Here is a 19,289-nt window from a genome sequence, read left to right as displayed (position 1 = left end):
GGAAAACGAAAATACATAAGGTGACTCTGTCCGCCGCGAGGAGGGTGCCTGGCCTGATTTCTCTTTGCTTCTTCTGCCTTTCCTGCTTCGGAACAAAACCCTATCACAAACCTCTGCCCCAGACAACCAGGTTATTCTCACTGCAGAAAAAAGTCACAAATCTCGGGTGTCTGCAGCGTGAAGCGCACCAACAGTTTATATACCTCACACATCTGTTTTTTCGATCTGACATTTTTGCGGCAGTGCCCAAAGGGGAAAGACAAAACAGAATCAAGAGAGGAAAGAATCATAATTTAGAAAAAACCAGCAAATCATTTTTTTTTTTTTTAAAGAAAAACTCTCCATACCCAATACAGATAGCCAACAATTGTCTGGTGACTATCTCGACATAAATTATTTTTTTCCCAGAGACGATTATTACTAGCCATACAAGCTGGCGGTTTCAAGTACCGACGATGGTTCTCCCGCTTTCCAGGTCATCGTGCTAGTGAGTAATCTTCGAAATCTTGTCCTTCACCCTGTATGGATCTGTAAGTCTTTTCATCCAACATCAATTCTAACTGTAGCCGTTACCGGGTATCTGCAGGGATCTGCGGGGGGCCCAAGCGAGGGAAATGTCTCTGGATACCTTATTCGATCCACTGCAACAGCTTGGGCGAAAGGTTCAATACTCGCTGTGGATGCGGGGACCCATATGGCTGGGATCATACGGATCCTTGAAGAGCATTCCTCCCGGTCATCTTTTACAAAGGAGCCCATTGCGTCAGTCTCTGAGAATGCTTCTGGAAATGGGTCGATAACGAAGAGGCCATTTCCCTTTTGTGGGGCAAACCTCCCATATGATACACCTCGTGGTAATGCAGCATATGTCACTCGAGAACTTGTCTCCACTTACTTGATAACCCATCCGCATTTGGACCATCTTTCCGGATTTGTTATCAACACGGCATGTTTCACTCAAACGGAGTGTCCGAAGCGTTTAGCTGCCCTTCCCTCGACTATAGAGGCCATCAAAACTCATATATTCAACGATATCATTTGGCCGAATTTATCTGATGAGGAGTGCGGTGTTGGCCTGGTCACTTACCAACGCTTACCGGAGGCTGCCTTGGAGTATGTGGAGGTTTGCAGTGGTTTGAGTGCGCAGGCGTGGCCGGTTTCTCATGGACATTGCATGAAGAGTCACTACCATCGGGGGAGTCAGACTTATCAGGGAAAGGATGGTGCGACAGCAGATGGAAGCCCGGGCGGTTCTCGAAAGAGGATGTGTGTATATGATTCGACGGTGTACTTTATTCGAGATGATGCAACAGGGAGGGAGGTAATGATGTGGGGAGACGTTGAGCCTGGTCTGTTTCCTTCTCCGCTTGCGGAATTTGTGGCGCTTTGTTTGCTCTACGGCTCCCGCTAGCCTGTTCTATTTTCTAATGTTTGCTTTATGCGACAGATTCGATATCGTTATCGCCAAGGAACCACCCTGCTTGGAATCATGCGGCTGCAAAGTTCCATAGCGGATTACTTAACACAATTTTCATTGAGTGCAGCTACGATTGTAATCAACCCGATGAAGCCCTGTATGGGCATCTATCCCCACCGCACCTGATGGATGAAATGAGGTCCTTAGCGAGGCTAGTTGTGAGCTTGAGGAGAGCGGATGAAGTCGATAGGCGGGCGAGGCTGAAGCGAAAGCGGATGAGTTATGGCTACCACAATGATGACCCGGAGATCATGGCGCGGAGGATTGAAAACCCGAATGCCCCATCCAAGATCCTGGAGGAATCACAGCGTTACCATGGACCTGGCGCTCAAGAAGATGAAGTAAATGGAATCCACGGGAACAGCCGCTGGAACAAAAATTACTTGGAGGTTGATTCTAAGCACAGCTTTGATAGATTTTCGCCGGAAATTTCGCCTAGGGCTGTGGATCCTAAGCCTGCTGACTTTTTCGACACGATAAATGTGGCTGTAGGCCAACGTACGCCTGAGGAAAGGGCTCCCAAAGGGGATGAGGGGGATGAGACATTTGATCTAGGACCTACTCCGCTTCGAGGTTTACATTTGGTTATCACGCACACCAAGGATACCCTATTAGACGATGTCAACGTCCCTGAGGATATTCTCCGGAGCATCCAAGGACTTGAGGCCGTTCAACAACTCGGTGTTACCTTTTCTTTGAGCGAGCAGGGACGATCTTTGTATTTTTAGGCCCGACGGGCGAGGGGTTGTCTGTTTTTCGTGGAAAATAGGCCTCGTGATGGCCGTATTGGTTCGGGTTGTGCATTCTTGGTGTTTGCTGGTTGGGTTGCATTTTTACGGGTTCCGGCCTAAGAGTGGCTTTTCATTTCTATCCCTGGGTTTAGCGGGCTGTTCGCACTGGATGGCCTTTCCCCTTTCTTTCCTACTGGTCTCAACTGGCGTTGCTTTACGGTGTGGCTTTTTTCTTATTTTTCCTGTTACGGGGGATGCCGGGTTTGCTCTTCTTTTTCTCTCTCTTCCTTTTGAAATCTCCCCCATTTTCTCTCTCCTTCTTGGGCCATGATTTTGTGGGTTACCTCTTGTCGAACCTTGGTTCTCGTTCATGAGACGTTAGTGATTTCCTGCTTTTTCGGACTCAGATTGGGGCGGCCGACGAAGATACCCTCTCTTTATTTTTTCTCACTTCACGTTTTTCCTCCATACCCTGATTTTAAAGTGAGCCCCTGTCCGACCGAAGATGTCACATGGTGTGTGCCTGGCTTCCTCTGTGCCTGTTTCTATTAAAGGGAGAGGAATTGTAACATATATGTATAAAATAGCAATATCTCTGGAATCATTGGGGATCACTCGATGGGCTTCTGTTCCTATTTGTTTTTTGTGATATCATACTCGTACTTGCATGAAAAACTAATATTATGATTGAAGGAAGTTGTTATTGTAGCTTTGCGAGGTAAGATTTCTCGGGTCTGCGGATCGTTTGCCATTAATTTTCTGGATGTTTTTGCTCGCCTTTTTTATGGACACGTCTCGGACGCAAAGTATGTCGGGCTGCCTCTGTCTAGTCCTAACTGATGAGCGGTCGAGAATGCATAAATACTGAGAACACAGCTTTATCCCGAGGAGCTGTTCATCGGTGGTCACTCGGGTCTCGTCCTCGGAGCTGCAGGGCACAGCACCGTATGATACGTACAGATTCTCAAGTTAAATCTCCGAAGTTCTCTCACGATACTCATCTTCATGGCGTCGGACGGGCCATCGAGCAAGCAAGTAATATCGTTTTTACTCGGGTCTACCGGTATGATACTGAGCGCCGGTACCGGTGATTACCTTATTCCTGGTCACTGATCCCGCCATACTAGTAGACTGAAGTTCGATCCGATCTTAACTTTACACAAATTCTGAGGGAGACTCTTGGCGCTTACCTTATAGCATGTACTTTACTGTACAGTACTTGTATGATACCAAGTACCTCACCGTTGAAGACGTGGGAAACAATTAACCGGAACAGATGGATATATTTGGCTGAATAACCATAGATAACCGGTCCGTAACTTCTTGCTCGACCTTGTACTAGGTTACTGGACGCAAGGGTTCCACTAAGTTGCTTTGCTCGAGAATACCAGTACCGGTAGTGCCGTAACTTGCCAACAGACGCGCTCAAGCTGCGTTGTCAGCTCCAAACGCGTCTTCCCCGAAACTTCCTCGTTCCCGCCACCACCACCAGTACACTCGCACGAATACACAAACGATGTTTGGCGGAAAGAAGTTCGTGCCTCCACTTTTAAAGAAGCCGGCACCAGCGGCAGCAGGCACGGATGATCAACCTGCGGCGAAGCGTGCGAAGATCGAGCCCCTTGGTGGTGGGAGATCATTGAAACTTGGGGGACCGATTAAGAGGAAGCCGCTACTGCTCCTTAGGAACCCGGAGCTGGGGGCTGCAGTCGCGGCGGGGGAGGAGAAAGGGGAGGAGGGTGCAGCGGGGGAGGCTTATTTTCGTGTGCTGTGGAGGAAACCGACGACGAAGAAGCATAAGACGTTTGATGGCGACGGGGTTTTGGCGATTAGTGGGGGGTATGCTGTGCTTCAGGATACTAGCGGGAAGGAGTATGTTTGTTGTCTATCTATCTATCCATCTTGCTTGGTATGGGATAGGCTGACGGAGTGACAACAGTCTCGGGAGAACAATGTTCAAGCGAACCCTCGAAGTTGGGTCGACTACGTTCATCGCCGGGAAGGAGATTGAAGTCGATTCGGTGCTTTCGAGGGAAGAGTACCTTGCCGGCAGACCGTTTTTGAAGAGCGCTGCTCCACCTCCACTCCCATCGCCTCCGTCCACTACAACGTCGACAGCACCGCAGAAGGAAACGTTCACAGTCGTAGCACCGGGGAATTTCTTCGGTAGCAAGTTCAAGACCCCACTCCTCAGTTCCACTGTTATGGGAAGGACCCATTCGAAAGTGCCAACACCTAGGCACGATCCGAAAGCGGAGGGTGCTCTTGTAATGCCCCGCCCCAACGAGAAGAGTGTACCGGCTGGAAAAGTCGTCGTGGACGTTGTTGTCGACCCGTTTATTTCGCACAGCCTGCGGCCGCATCAGAGGGAGGGTGTGATGTTTTTGTATGAGGCCGTGATGGGACTTAAGCCTTTCGATGGACGGGGAGCGATTCTGGCGGACGAGATGGGGCTGGGGAAGACTTTGCAGACTATGTTGGTTCCATGTCAATCTGGGGGGTTGGGGTTCTGTGATGGTGGACGTGCTGACCTGGTGTTTTCAGTGCGCTTTTGTGGACTTTGCTGAGTGAGTGGGAGTTCGTGATGGATAGAAGTATGGATGCTAATTGATGTAGAACAAAATCCGATATATGGCGGTGGGCCGGTTGTCAAAAGAGCTCTTATTGTATGTCCTGTGACATTGATCAATAATTGGAATAAAGAGTTCCGGAAGTGGCTGGGTAAAGAGCGGATCGGCGTGCTTGTGGCCGATTCGAAAACGAACATTAGGGACTTTACCCATGGGAAAAGCTATTCTGTTATGGTCATTGGTTACGAGAAGGTTTGCCGATTTGACTCGTGTTTTTCTGATACCGTTACTGAATCCTCCGGGTCCTAGCTACAAAAAGTCCAACAGGAATTAAGTGCTGCCGATGTTGACATTGTCATTGCCGACGAGGGGCACAGGCTTAAGACTGAGAAGAACAAGTCTGCGCAGGCTATCCGGGGATTGAAGACTAAGAGGAGGGTCGTCCTTAGCGGTACTCCGCTGCAGAATGACCTTCATGAGTATTTTATCATGGTGTTAGTTGTGGCCTAATGCTGGGCGTCTCGGGCGATCACTAATTTGGTATTTATTTATCAGGGACTTTGTCAATCCTGGACTGCTTGAGAGTTACTCGACTTTCAAAAAGGAGTTTGAAAACCCGATTGTTCGAAGCCGACAACCTGGTGCTTCGAAGAAGGATGTTGAGAAAGGGAAGGCGCGGAATGAAGAGGTAGCTGCTGTTCCAATAGTCTTGTTTTATGGGCCATCACTAATGAGGGAAATAGCTTGCCAGTTTGACAAAGTTGTTTGTGCTCCGTAGAACTGCGGAGATATTGTCAGCGTATCTCCCACCTAAAAGCAAGTGATCTGTGGGCTTAATCTGAGGGTGTAGTTGCTGATGAATGGATAGCGGAGTATGTGGTCTTTTGTAGGCCATCCCCAAGGCAACTTAAGGTCTACAAGAGCATTCTGGGGTCTTCCGCCTTTAGTAGATGCTTGGGGTCTCCTGATGCATCTCTTCTGCTTATCACTGTTCTCAAGAAGCTTTGCAATTCGCCGGGGCTATTGGCTGATAAGCCAGGGAAAGAAACTGTAAGAAAGCCTTTTTGTTCTGTATAGCGGGGTACTGACAGAAGTATATCATAGAACGAGAATGTCAAAGGTCTCTTAGCAGGAGTCAATCCCAAGCTACTCGAATCCAAGAGCGACTCGCATAGCGGGAAGTTTAGGGTTCTTGAGCGCCTTCTCCTGGCCTTGAGGAATACCACCGACGAGAAGATTGTGCTGGTATCGAATTATACTTCTACGCTCGACTTGCTGCAGAATCTCCTCCGCTCTAGAGGCCTTAGCTACTTGAGGCTTGACGGAACCACTCCGACCAACAAAAGACAGGAGCTTGTCGATCAGTTTAATCGGACCAATAGTACTACTGCTTGTAAGGTTTCCCCCTTATATTATTGTATGGAATAGAGGCTAATATGGAGTATAGTTGCGTTCCTACTATCTGCGAAGAGTGGTGGTGCAGGTCTTAACTTGATTGGAGCTTCTAGACTCGCCCTATTTGATTTGGATTGGAATCCAGCTACGGATGCCCAGGCCATGGCGAGAATTCATAGAGATGGTCAAAGGAGAGAGGTTAAGATTTATAGGATGCTTACGTGGGTTGCGCCTTGCGATTATTTGGCGTTTGATGTACTAATTTTGTTTCGAGCAAAGCACTGGATGTTTTGACGAAAAGATATATCAAAGACAACTCACAAAGATTGGCCTGGCAGATTCAGTCATGGACCAGAAGGCTACCGCAAGTAGTTTTACTCTAGAGGAGTTAAGGGATTTATTCTCCCTCGACACGGAGACCAACTGTCTCACACATGATCTACTATGTTGTGAATGCGAGGGCAAAGGTTACGTTGCTGGGGCTGCGGAAACCAAGTCGCCGTTTTTCCAGCACAGCGAGGACGAGAAAGAAGATAGTGACGAAGATGACGAGCCGAAGTATCCTGGGCTAATGAAAGCCAGTGAGGTAGACTTTGAGAAGGTCGAAGAAGACCGCAAGAAGGCTATGCAAAAGGGTAGAGGCGTTGGCGTGGACAAGAACCAGCTCAGTTCTCTGATGGAATACTCGCACATTCTGACCACTCGTCTTCTGGGCAACAGGGGGAGGGGTGGGGAGGAAGACGACAAGGAGGAATACGATGAAGTTAGTATCGAGGATGAAGTATTGGCGAAGGTTATTAGGAATGGAGCGGCGAAGGAGGTTAGCTTTGTTTTTCAAAAAACCTAGACGTACATACGTACATACATAGACCTTTTTTTTATCCACCAGCATGGTGTCTGGGCGTTGCGGGTGCATATTATTCGATTATCATAGGGAGTTGGCATCGTTTACAAGTATGAGACTGCTTTAAACCTTTTTTTCAGCCCTAAAAGCGTAACCTAGAGCCCAAATTCGTCTTGATTTCTCTAACGAAATTTTTGAAAGCGTGTTTCTTTGTTCACAGACCTGCTCATAAGCATCAACGTCCCATCTTCACCAGCTACCTCCAGCCAGCCAACCAACCACCTTCACTTTTCCGAAAACAGAACCAAGAAGTCATTCTGCTACTACCCGCGTTAACTAAATCACAATGTCATCGAAGATATACTTCAATGGTCTCGGTTACCCACATCCTTCGACCTCGTTCGAAGTCGAAGGCGTATTCTGTAATCCACCTATTACCCCTGCAAGAAAGCCTATGGAACCATAACTAATGAGAGAGTTATTGGAGCTCAAAAAGATCCCCTGTCAGTCGATAATGCCAACATCCGTTTGCCGTCCCCGTTCATTTCCCTTGATGCGTTTCCTCCGAAGTATGAAGAGAGGAGGGCGTATCTAGCGAAGGAACATCCTGTGGAAGCTGAGTTGAGGAGGAAGGGGGGCACTACTGCTACGGCTAGTTGGAGCCTAGCAAGTGTATTCGCTTTCCCGGCGGTAGTGTTGAGGGAGTCTAAGAGGGTGATGGTGGATGACCTTAGGGATGTGCCATTTGATATTGTTGTCCGGGGGACCAAAGATGCCATGTGGAGGGCCGTCAAAGGAGGTGCGGAAATTATGGCGGGTTCATACAATTACTCTTACCGGACTGCCGCTGTCGGAGATGCTCCGGAGGAGCGGGGAGAGGGGTTATTTGAAAACGGTGAATCCGGGTCAGGATGCGGAGATGGGCACGAATCAGAAGGGGAGAAGATAACGCACATCGCCTTTCACCGCTCTGCGAGCGTGATGGCGCTCGCAACGTCGTTCTCCAGGGTTCACTTCTTCGACATGAAGACTAACGTGTTCCTCCCGCACTACCTCTGCGCATGCAATACCACCGATCCGCAGTCTCCGGAATTTGTGGGGATAACTGGGCTGGCCTTCGGCGGCGGGAGCACCAATTCCCTCGCGGTGGGATTGGACTCTGGATACTTCGACCTCTGGTACGTTGACCTGTCGAATTCCACCGCTGCCCCGGGCTCATATGGCAATGGGATTTATTCTTTATTTCGCACGCCCTATGATTTCCGGGAATCCCCGACGCCATTCAAACAGTCGGGGATGTTTGGCTCGCACGATTTCTTCAAGACTAGGGCTTCGCCGGGGACCCAGAGGTTACTGAGGGATCCGGACAAAGTCTGTGCAAAGTCGCAGAGGGTTGGGCTTTCGCGGCTGGGGTTTGGGAGGATGAGGGGTCTTGTTGGTGGGGTTACCGCTCTTACCTTCTCCCCGAGGGGGGAGTATGTGCTTGTGGGCACATCACTGGGTGGGGTTTGGGTGTACAGCGTTACCTGGCGGACCGCGGAGAGGCTGTATCAGGCTGAGGGGACAAGCGTTAGCCGTGTTTCCTGGGAGGTGGAGCCGGGAGAGGTGGGTTCTACTGGGAAGAGCGTGATTGTGGTAGGTATGAATAGCGGATTGGTGGTGTACTTGCACTTTTCCGAATCTGCTAGCTGCTCTGAGATCACCGCTCAGCCGATAGAGTTCTATCCAGCGGAACTCATCACCACCCTTTACCGGAGGCAGCGTCCTCGCAGTATCAAAAACTTGATACTAGTGCCTACGCACAAGCCAGCTCCTCCCCCCGGCTTTCCAAGAGAGACTTATCCACAATATCCAACCCTTATTATATCCTTCTCAGGAGCCCCGGGGATATACATCTTCCGTCTAAAACAAAGTTCGGTGCTCAGGGCTGTCAGTCCGCCCAGCACTCCGACCAAAGCAAAAAAATCCTCAGGGCGGCAGCGTCAGCAGTCCCAGCAGCAACCACCCTTAATCCCGACCATCCTCGAGAACATCAAATCACTCGGCAACGCCCTCCTACGTGAGCCCCCGGGATCGGACCCGTACATACCCATTTACAGCACATGCGTCAACACCGACCACGGCGCGTTTGAAAATACGACTATACCTCCGGAACTCAAAGGTAGCGCCTACGGCGGTGTTGTGGAGAACATGGCGCTAGACCCAACCGGGAAGAGATTGATCGTTACCTTCTCACGCGGGGGGGATGAGGAGTCGGTTGTTTGGTTCGATGCTAGAACTCTGATGACCCCGGCTGGTGGTGTCGAGGCTGTCGGAGTGCTGAGGTATGGGAGGAGGGATGAGAGTGGTGGTGAGAAAATGATTTATGGAGATGTTGGGTTTGTCGGAAGTTTTAGAGGCGGTGCGTGCGCCGGCTTGGTAGAGAGGAGTGGGGATGGGGTTAGCCTGTTTCCGGCTTGGTCGAGGGAAGGCGGCTAGGAGGAGGAGGAGGAGGAGGTGGTGGTGGTGGTAGTGGTGGTAGTGGCAGTGGTAGTAGTTAAGACTTCTATTAGATAGGTTAGGTGCGCTGTATTTGGTGTACCTGGTGGGTCTAGGCATATAAGCACGTCTTCAATGGGTGAAGAGGGCTCTCATCTTATGCGTGCTCTGTTTGTCACACTGTTAATTTGAAGAAAAAGGGGCGCGTTCATCATGAACTGGTGGAGAGCAGAGTGACTGTCTGTGATTTCCCTATTGGATGCAACGCCGACCTAACTGTATTGTTCACGATATCGCTGGACTTTATGACTATTTGGGGTCGAATTCGGACTCTGGGATAGGGTGTTAGTACAAGTACGAAGGGTTGCCTTGGACTTTGCGTAATGGCATTTAAGGAGCGAATAATACAAAAGTCTAAAAAGCTGTTTAGTGACCCATATAATAGCAAGTAACCTGGGCCCAATACATCAAGCGAAAAAAGACGATATACCACACCCAATAGATCATTCAATTACTCGTAATGGTATCAGATCAACAAACGCCTGAGGGGGGAAGACTCCCACAAAAAAGAAAAAGAAAAGAAAAGTCTACATTTCAAAGTTCCTCCCGGCCTTCAGCATCGCCACACACCTTCTAACCTCGGCTCTAGCCTCCTCCGTTGACAAATAAGCCTCGGTCAGATGCCTCATCTCCTCCATCCCATCCCACCTCTCAATCCCAACATTCGCCAATCTCCCAGGAACATTAAGCCTAACGTAATTCTCGCGGAAGCGGGCATACTTCCCCTCGCGCATCACCTCCAGATGCCTGGCCTGGGTGTCCGTCGCGAGCTGGAGCAGCGTCCAGCCCAGGTAGCCAAAGCCGCCGGTAGCCCACTTCGCAAGGCGCGTCCAGAAGCCCCGATCACCGGTAGCGTTGGTGAGATATCCGGTTCCGATGGAAAGCACGCAGCGCGGGGACTCGACACGGTGAGCGAGGAACACCTCGTCCTTGACTTCAGCTATGGGATTGTTATTCCTCATGGCGCCGTCGAAGAAGTCCGTTGGTACGGGTGAGGGAGGGGTGACGAGTTTCATAGGGGGGAAGTAGAGGGGCGCGGCGGAGGTCGCGCGTCCAGCGGCCCAGATCTGACAGGTTTCTGATAGGGATGTGCTTGGTTGAGGGTATGTTCTTATGAGCGCGGTTGTCAGGTCTTCGACCTTCACGGCGCAGACGAAGCTATCCTCCTTGCTGTTAGCGGTTTCCTCCCCCGATCGGGAAGGGGGAGAATGGGGACGTACGCATTGCAGGCGTTCACACCGGGGATAATGCACGGGTCCGCCATTGGGGCGTCCGAGAATTTCACGCCCTGGGACTCTAAAAGGGCTTTCTCCTGGGGGCTTATCATCAATCCTACCACGCTCTCGATGCTCTGTTTCAGCTTCTCCTCTGAGAACCAGGGCTTTTTGAAGTAGGCGTCCAAGATAGGCTTCCCAGGGAATTTCCAGGGGCGCTTGAAGATGTCGCCGGACATTTTCTGGTATTTAATTATGCAGGCGTCGACGTCCATTCTCTGTTTTTTGCCCTCTTGTATTGGCATTAGTATGAAATGGAGGGAGGGGAAGGTGGCTGACTAGTCGGCCAAGCATTATCGCTATTAGACTTTTGGATTCGGTTTGATCATGTTAGTATATATACTTGCGGTTTGGATGGGTGAACAAACCCTCCGGTGCTTGTACCGGCAACTAGGTCGAAGTAATCGCACGGCTTCGGTACCTCCTGGAGGTTGTTCTCTCGTTTTATTTCTAACATGATGGCTCGGAGGATGAGCAGGCTGGAGTATCCGCGGACTCCTCCGCCGTCTACGTACGAATACCGCCATGCGCGATCAGCACCGGGTAGACAAACTAGCTATCAAAGTGGAAGGATGGAAAAGGATGGAAAAGACCCCTACCGAGCGAAAGAACCGTAAGTCCTGTGGTAGGTGGTGTAGGCCCAGACATGTTTCCTTGTGTTTCAAAAGTATTTTTTTAAGGTCCCTACCCGAATGGTGAACCGGAGACTCATTGGGGACCGGAGGAGTATTTATGCCCCGCATCCCCTATCCAACTTCACCGCTAGGAAGAGCATGTCGTACAAACGCATCATCTGCGCGTTTTTCCAGGCAGAAACGGCCGTCGCCGTGGCCATCAGGCACTCGAGTACAGTGTGAGGAATGTGTTTCACTCACCCCAGCCCACGATGCTAATAGGAATCGATAAAGATTGCGTTTCTTTTCTTTTCCCTTTTCTTTTCCCTTTAAGTATTCCTGCGCTCCACGGCAGGTGGGGGTCCATAGCAATTGCGGTGAACCTCGCGAAAGTGCAGAAAAATGACCCGCCACAGTTCCCCCCAGCAGAAGGAGAAGGATATGGAGCGAAGGGCAGCTGATCAAAATCCTACAGCCCTCCTTCCGGGGCGGGAGTACAGAGTGCGAGGATGTGCGAGGGCCAGCTCTGGATGGAATGGGATCGGCCAAAAGCGAACAAGGTGATAGGGTATTCCTCTTCGGGAACGCGGTACTGGTCATCGAGTGGAGTTGAACTCCTCAAAGCTTCAAGCTCCCGAGTGAGAATATGTGAGGGATGGGGGGTGTTATGGTGGTGCTTGAAATCCGCTAGTCTGGATTCGGAGATGGGATGTGTGTGATGGGGTTCCCTGGCATGGTACCGGTATCATAGGATTCGCCTGCTGGACCCGGTGGATCTCAGGATGCTAGCCTGTTGGACCAAACCTGCTTGTAGCGCGGGCTTCGGGCCTGATGGGATGCCGGCACCCCCGATCAGAAGTCATCACATCTTGGGGTTGGTACTAGTACTTGGCGATCCCAGCTTTTAACCTCTTTCGTTGCCATAGCAACGCCCTCTGTCCAGGTCCATTCCATGGATTATCACACTGTAGTGTTTTATGAAATGGGTGTTTTATATTAAATTTTTATATCATACCGGTATTTTTATTTTGGATAATACGGGACATATCGTGTAATAGGTATAATACAGACAGGTACGGATATCGGTGTTGGGTTGGGAGGAGCAGGGGCGTTGAGAGGTAAGGCACTATGTGTCGGGGAATCATGGCCCCTCGTGGTTGGTTGGCCAATCGTAAGCGAATCCATGCGATTTTAGCATGAAAATATGTCTGAATTCCTTCTACTCGAGCACGATTGCACCAAGAAGGTTCTTATCAGGCTTCACGTGACGGATATGTCTATCGGCCACACTTGTAGCTTATGATAGCTCTTTTTTTTTTTTTTTTTTAGGGTAGAAAGGAGCCTGTAGGACTACAGTAGGGTACTCCTGCTTATCGGTAGCGGCTCCAAGATACAGGTGCGGTATAGTCTACTACCAGTACTCGAGTACTCTCCCACTGACGAGCCAATCACACCCCCTTCCACTCACTTGCTCTTAACACCTGATACTCGAGTATCTGTACCCAGGCGAATAAAGGGCACTCAAGTTTACCAGGAACCGGGCATCCAAGGGCCACCATCACCTGGTAAGGTGGTACCCGGCCAGTGTGCAGGCCATGCATGCACATATCGCCCACTGGTGATCATCTCTCGTCACAACTCGCACAATCCAGATTGTCTACTATGGGCGCCTTGTATGAGACATCTGTTGCCGTGGATAGCAAGAATCTTCCACCCTGAAACTAGCCTTTAAGGACCGGCATCATTCACAAAAGCGACGTGGGCACGGGAGTGTTGGTATGGCTGGTTGGGAGAGGGTGAGCGAGTATCATGGGACCGCAAACTCTTCTATGCCTATTTTGTATGCACAAGATATCATACAGTGCCGACGGGTAAACTTACAATCCCCAACCCTGCGCACGGGAAAGGTCGGGGTTAAATTTCAAACAGACATAGTCCTCGGTTATGCGTGCTAACTCAGATGGATAAAGTTTCGATGCCCCACTCCCCTCACCCCCTTCTATGATACGTCCCGATCCTCCTGACGAAGCTGCTCACCTTTTTTCCCCATACTTTTTTTACTTTTTTATAGAGAAAAAACTCAAGAGAGCGCTTTCTGTCGATCGCTGATGTCACAAATCCAAGACTACCCCTCCCTCTTCTCCCTTGCTGGCAAGACCGCCGTGGTAACCGGCGGGTCCAGAGGATTGGGATTACACGCAGCAACTGGGTATTTTAACCCCACGCCCGCCCAACAATCACAAGTACTAGTAATGCTATCCAACCTGGCTAATACACCAACAGCCTAACACTAGCCGGCTGCGCCAAACTGATAATAACCTCACGCAACGCCTCCGCTTGCGCCGATGCCGTGAAATCGCTGCAATCCCTCTCGACGGGAGCGACTACCCTCTCCCTCCCCGCCGACCTCTCCTCCCCCTCCGAAGTCGAGCGCTTCGTGAAGGAACTCGCCGCCGTGACGGACGGCAAGGTCGACATCCTCATAGCCAATGCCGGTGCAGTCTGGGGCGAGGCCTTTGACAGGCACTCCGATGCTGCGTTCGACAAGGTCATGAACCTGAACGTTCGCAGCGTGTTCAACCTCATTCGGCTGTGCACACCGCTGCTGGAGAGGGCGGCGAAGCAGAGCGGTCAGAAGGCGAGGGTTGTAACGGTCGGGAGCACTGTGGGTCTGAATATTGGCGCGATTGGAGAACATGGGATGTATGGGTATGCAGCCTCGAAGGCTGCGGTTTTGGTTTGTCCCCTTGTTTATATGGGCCCTTTTTTTCTTTTCTTTTATATTGTAGAGGAGTTGCTTCGGGCTGACGGCGGGATATAGCACCTGACCAAGCACCTGGCTGTCGAACTCGGTCCCCGTGGTATCCTGCTCAACGCGATTGCACCCGGAGTCTTCCCGAGTAAGATGACCAAAGGAATGATTGCGCTTGCGGGAGGTGAGGAGGATATGGGCAAAGGGAGTCCTGATGGACGTATTGGGAAGCCGGAGGATATTGTGGGCTCTATTGTCTTCCTGTGTTCCCGGGCTGGTGAGCATGTCAATGGGGCGGTGCTCCCGATCGATGGCGGCAAGCACGTTGTTCCTTCTACGGTGAAGCTTTAAGTTAGGCCTGGGATACTATGGAAGGAGGGAGGCGGGGATCATGGGGGTTTATTTTTAATTTTAATTTTTCCTCTTGTTACAGCCGAGGTAGCCCATATCAATGGCTGCTCCCATCAACAGACTTCTGCAGAAGTTGATCTTTAGAGCATCACAAGTTGCTCAATTTCAACACCAGCTCCCCAGCAACCACACCACGGTATGACATCCCAACTCGGAAGAATGCCGTAGAGGGTTAAGAGCAACCCTTTAGACCACTCACAAAACCAACAAGCACTATGATATAATACCAACCAATCCAGACCCCTATCCATCCACAGACAACCCATCGGCAAACCCCCCCCCACCGCCTCAGCAACCCAACTTCCGATTCACCGGCAATCACTCGCGTGCTGACCGCACCCATCTGACTTAGTATGATACAATACGACACAATCAGCATTCCACCCCAAACCATTTCAGACACCCTCCCGACCATTCCTTCCTTTTTTTATTTCGTGCAGTGATCCGGGTACGATAGTTACTGCAAGGGTACCATGTACTGTACCCCCCCCCCCGCCAACCGGGAAAAAGTGAAAACCAAGCCCCCCATTTGGCAAGAAACTTTTGATAGGTAAGGAAGGTATCATACAGTACACGAGCTTATCCTAGTAGCGAGCATGCGAGTCTCGAATCCCGGAGCCAAGTTGAAAGGGGTGATGTGGAGGAGGCGGAGGAAAGGTGCTAACCAACTACCGAGTTCCTGTTCCCTCGCTGTGTCATTGTCATCGCTATTCCATTTTATTCATAATTATGGGAATGTTGCGCCCCCGGTCCGGCGAGGGCATGAATGTACAGTACACTATTCTGTGAAAAAGCACTCAAGGGGAGGAAAAGGGAAGATTTCCCTCCTTTCCACCATTTCCCACCTCCCCCATTAAATCCCGGCCTTGGTGATTCCGCGTATGCACCTTTGGTCACTTCTACGACTCCCTCGTGGCTGTATGGCTGGTTACGAGTACATGCCGTATCGTACAGTGCTGTAGGTGTGGGAGGGGAGTGCCGGCTGATTGACCGACGCGGATTTGGGGTTTCGAGAACTTATCATTTAATTGGTCCGTCGTGCCGGAAGCTATTAACTTGTGTGGCTCGTTCTGGAAACGTGTTGTGAACCTCGCGCCGCTCGACAAGAGTCTATGGATAGCTGGACCAGAGCCTAATACTGTGTGGTATGATATCATGGTATCATATCGTAATAGCTCGACTTGCCATACACACAGCTCTCGCTCGCCCTTCTTCTAGTTTCCTGTAAGGCGCCCCCGCGCGCCAGGGGCTGAGCACCGCATTGTTGAGCGATGAATGCGCCGCTGGAGTAGACACGTCCTGGAGAGGAGATAGATCCAGGGCACTGATCACTCATATCTAGTGACAAACTCCCTTCGTGTAGGATAATCACAGCCAGCGATGAAAAAAAAGGTAGGTTTGGCTGTGAGCAAGAGGGGATCCGGAAGGAGGTTACGGATTAAAGATGCGCTCCAGAAGCAAAAGCGATCGAGCGCTGGTACATCGTAGAACAGAAGAGCGCTGTAATGGGATATTCACGATTTATGATACCACTATTGGTATCATGAGTTACGTATAAGCATCGATAAAACATGACGATCGCCCTCATCGCCATTCCGTGCCGGCGCTCTATTCCTTCCATGTACCCTAGCTCTCAAGCCTCACCACCGAGTGACTACTCATGACATAACTAGACAAAAATCACATCACATCGCAACATCGCACAAAGACATCATCCTACATTGTGGTTTTCGTTTTTTTGTGTTCCGCCCAATTTCTCGCCGTCCAACACCATTGACTCCTCGAGTTCCTCACTCTTCTCAATGCTTACCCTCCGTCCGCCCCCCCTCCATACCAAACACTTCAAAGTACAAAAGGGAGAAGTCTAAAAAGGGAAGGAAAAAGAGCCCGCACGCCTTCCCCGTGTATCCCCTATAGCAGAAGTTAAGAAATAAAAGAAAATATTCCATACATGGACTCGTGAAGAGGAGAAAGTGAAGAGGGATAGAAGGTAAAAAATGAGAAAACCAGGGATGGATATATGCTGAGCTTTCCCCAAACGGAAAGGGAAAAAAACAGGAAAAAGAAAGAAGGAAAAAGGAAGATAATATGGGCTTCTGTGGTAAAATGCAAGGTTCGTTATCCGTTGAATCGAGCTCCCAAACGCGCAAAAGAAATGCCGGAAAAAGTGAATCGAGAAGAAGGAAACAAAGGGGGAAAAGGGGAATAAATCTGTAAGATCTAGGAATAGTCAATTTATCCTTCCACAGCCAACTTTTGGACGCCTGATATTGTGTTTGCCAACTCCTGGTCCCCAGACTCCAGGTCTTTCGAGTTGGTCGGCTCCGCTGCAAGGGCATCTTTGGCAGGAGCTATAACCACATCCAGCGGAGCAGCATGCAAAGCGGGTTTCCCCGACTCAGGCCCCTTGCCGCCTGACTCCATCCGAGCTTTCCGGTTGGCGATAGCACCCGTAACCCATTCTGCGACTTCGTTATCACCCTTAATTGTAGGTGGAGTTCCCGGGGGTTGCCCCTCTTCGTCCTCCTCTGAAATGGTGGCCGGGTGAGTGAATTCTGACAACCAGGGATGTCGGAGAAGCATGGCATATGTAGGTCGTAGGTTTGGAATCTTATTTAGGCAACCTCGTACAAAGTCACGGGCTTCTGCCGAAAAGCCCTTCTCCGGTAGATCCGGAGGTTCGCCATCAACGATAGCCTGTTTGCCGGTATTTGTTAGCACGAGAATCTTCGCCAATAAACATCGGGAGTCTTACACTAAGCTGGCTGAAAATGTTGTTGTAGGTTTCCGGTGGATATGGATAACATCCCATCGCGCATTCTAGGAGACTCAGCCCCAAACTCCAAATATCACTCTGTACACTATATGTGCCTGGCACTGAGCCACCCATAGTAGCCTGGGCACTACCACTGGCAATTCTTTCGGGCGCCATATAACTTTGGCATCCAATGTTTGTCTTGGCTATGCTAGCAACGAGATTTCCTGAGACACCAAAATCGCAAAGCTTGATTTCACCTCGAGTGTTAACGAGAATATTGGTTGGCTTCACGTCTCGATGTATGATATTGTGGTCGTCCTTTAAGGTCTTGAGCCCCGTAACTGTAGCGTAAGTGAGTTTCCGCAGCACATTCTCAGGGACACCATCTTTATAAAGCTTATCAATGGAGCCGCCGTCCATGTACTCCATACAGATGTATACAGCGCCCTCCTGGAAGAAGGCACCATAGAAATCTATGATAAAGGGCGAAAGGCAGCGATGGAGAACGTCTAGCTCCATAATGATTTGTGCAAACTTGTTTTCGTCGAGCTCAAGTCGGATTTCTTTCATAGCCATCTCTACTCCCGTTCCGCGCGGGGCCGGGGATTCCTCGCCGGTAGTGGAGCCAGCGGGTGACGTAGAAATAGATGAGCTGAGGGAGCCTGGCGTTGAGAGTGCTCCATTCCGTGACACTGTAGGACACCTGTGTACAACTTTGTGCACTGTTCCATAATTGCCCCTCCCAAGCTCCTCCAGTTGGTCCAGCTCCTCCAAAGAGATACTAAAGCTACTGCCTGAAGAAAAATCCACACCTTTACTATGCAAAACGGCCTTTCCCGCAAATTTCAGACTTCCGGTCTTAGCATCAACATATTCTGAATATTTGTCGAACAGCGATCCTTGAACGCCGTCCGTGGGGGTGGCTCCGGTGCCACCATTGGTAATTGGACTGCCCCCACCCAGAGGTCCAGGAGGAACTGCTCCAGGAGCTGGCGGAAGGCCTCCTGGAAAGCCCTGCATTCTCCGTCTCTCCATTAGGGACATCTTTGGTGGTCCCATACGTCCGGCTATTGCCGGAGCGGATGTCCAACTCTGCGGGGCGGCTGGCCGACCGCCAGGTGTTCCAGTCATCCCGCCAGCAGGACTAAAAGGAGCACCGATAGGGCTCATAGCAGGTCCAACTACCTGAGGAACCCCCGTCTGGAGCGTTGGTGCGCCTCCGCCCATCGCCGCTGGTGGGGCACCTCGTCTTGAAGCCTGAAATGCTTGTAATTTTGCCTGTACATCTTTCGGCAACCCCCCGGTACCGCTTTTGGATGCGAAAGGAACCTGTGATGGGCCAGGTCTTCGGGCCGCATTCAGGGGGGCGAGTGGGTTTGGGCTGTGTGGGATCGTTTTGGAATCTGATATTGAACGAAGAGAGGGAATGGTTCGGTGGGGTTGGGATGGTGGTGGTGAGGTTGTTGTGAAAATTGATGCCGAGTCGCCAAAAGGATCGGGGGAAGAGGGCGTTTCGGGATCTTCTTCTAATGGAGATGACATGATTGAGTTAAAATCCGGCGATGAGAAATGAGGGAGAAGGAACGGTATTCTGTTAATGCCTATCACGATGGGTGTGGTGTCCTCGTCGGTGCCGTGCTTTCTTTCGCCGGGGTGGAATGCAGTCGTAATCTTGGCGCAAGAGCCACAACAAAGTTCCAAGCTCACAAGAAAGAAGGCAGAATAGCGGAGGCGTGAAAACCGAGGCGTGAAAAATAGAACAACCAGAGGAAATGGGGGATAATAAAAGGAGAGGGTGGAGGAAGGGCGAGGGCAGCGGGTGAGAAGAGAAGGAAGAGAAGGAGAAAAGATGAGGCGAGGTGAGGTGAGGACGGGCAGGTGCTGAAAATGCTTGCCCCATTTTTAGGTGAACAGGGAGGAGGCCA

The 19,289-nt window shown here is 50.5% G+C and overlaps 7 protein-coding genes; 3 read left to right on the top strand and 4 right to left on the bottom strand.

Moving 5' to 3' along the window:
- Positions 1 to 2,782, top strand: GSTUM_00003009001 (uncharacterized protein; the record flags this gene model as incomplete). XM_002836630.2 has 3 exons in its annotated part: positions 1 to 374; positions 425 to 1,349; positions 1,448 to 2,782. Coding segments are annotated over 3 exons (2,057 nt in total), but the record flags the coding sequence as incomplete, so codon positions are not given.
- Positions 2,783 to 3,724: 942 nt separating this feature from the next.
- GSTUM_00003008001 (uncharacterized protein) lies at positions 3,725 to 7,020 on the top strand (the record flags this gene model as incomplete). The annotated part of the gene is made up of 11 exons (XM_002836629.1): positions 3,725 to 4,080; positions 4,148 to 4,695; positions 4,804 to 5,030; positions 5,088 to 5,272; positions 5,334 to 5,466; positions 5,522 to 5,552; positions 5,669 to 5,724; positions 5,778 to 5,828; positions 5,883 to 6,171; positions 6,226 to 6,394; positions 6,453 to 7,020. 11 exons carry the CDS (start codon positions 3,725 to 3,727, stop codon positions 7,018 to 7,020), a joined length of 2,613 nt encoding a protein of 870 aa, XP_002836675.1.
- Positions 7,021 to 7,505: 485 nt separating this feature from the next.
- On the bottom strand, positions 7,506 to 8,577 carry GSTUM_00003007001 (uncharacterized protein; the record flags this gene model as incomplete). XM_002836628.2 has 1 exon in its annotated part: positions 7,506 to 8,577. Exon 1 carries the CDS (start codon positions 7,794 to 7,796, stop codon positions 7,506 to 7,508), a length of 291 nt encoding a protein of 96 aa, XP_002836674.1. The 5' UTR covers positions 7,797 to 8,577.
- Positions 8,578 to 10,082: 1,505 nt separating this feature from the next.
- GSTUM_00003006001 (uncharacterized protein) lies at positions 10,083 to 11,356 on the bottom strand (the record flags this gene model as incomplete). The annotated part of the gene is made up of 3 exons (XM_002836627.1): positions 10,083 to 10,713; positions 10,776 to 11,103; positions 11,173 to 11,356. 3 exons carry the CDS (start codon positions 11,354 to 11,356, stop codon positions 10,083 to 10,085), a joined length of 1,143 nt encoding a protein of 380 aa, XP_002836673.1.
- Positions 11,357 to 13,304: 1,948 nt separating this feature from the next.
- GSTUM_00003005001 (uncharacterized protein) lies at positions 13,305 to 14,546 on the top strand (the record flags this gene model as incomplete). XM_002836626.2 has 4 exons in its annotated part: positions 13,305 to 13,350; positions 13,414 to 13,652; positions 13,727 to 14,180; positions 14,265 to 14,546. The coding sequence occupies exons 2-4, from the start codon at positions 13,552 to 13,554 to the stop codon at positions 14,544 to 14,546; spliced, it is 837 nt and encodes a 278-aa protein (XP_002836672.1). The 5' UTR covers positions 13,305 to 13,350; positions 13,414 to 13,551.
- A 1,758-nt stretch (positions 14,547 to 16,304) lies between these two features.
- On the bottom strand, positions 16,305 to 17,940 carry GSTUM_00003004001 (uncharacterized protein; the record flags this gene model as incomplete). XM_002836625.2 has 2 exons in its annotated part: positions 16,305 to 17,303; positions 17,362 to 17,940. The coding sequence occupies 2 exons, from the start codon at positions 17,938 to 17,940 to the stop codon at positions 16,842 to 16,844; spliced, it is 1,041 nt and encodes a 346-aa protein (XP_002836671.1). The 3' UTR covers positions 16,305 to 16,841.
- Positions 17,941 to 17,942: 2 nt separating this feature from the next.
- The window catches only part of GSTUM_00003003001 (uncharacterized protein), a gene marked incomplete at its 3' end in the record, with an annotated part of 1,960 nt that continues 613 nt past the window's right edge, over positions 17,943 to 19,289 (bottom strand). The window contains exons 1-3 of the mRNA XM_002836624.2: positions 18,147 to 19,289; positions 18,076 to 18,103; positions 17,943 to 17,973 (exon numbers count right to left, since the gene is read on the bottom strand). The exon at positions 18,147 to 19,289 is cut by the window's right edge and continues 613 nt beyond it. Of these exons, the coding sequence (XP_002836670.1) occupies positions 17,943 to 17,973; positions 18,076 to 18,103; positions 18,147 to 18,906 (819 nt within the window). The 5' untranslated portion in view covers positions 18,907 to 19,289.

This window comes from Tuber melanosporum (genome assembly GCF_000151645.1).
Source record: "Tuber melanosporum whole genome shotgun sequence assembly, scaffold_154, strain Mel28".
NCBI lineage: Eukaryota > Fungi > Ascomycota > Pezizomycetes > Pezizales > Tuberaceae > Tuber > Tuber melanosporum.
The sequence above is the reverse complement of the archived record's forward strand: the minus strand, read 5'-3'. Positions and strand labels throughout refer to the sequence as shown.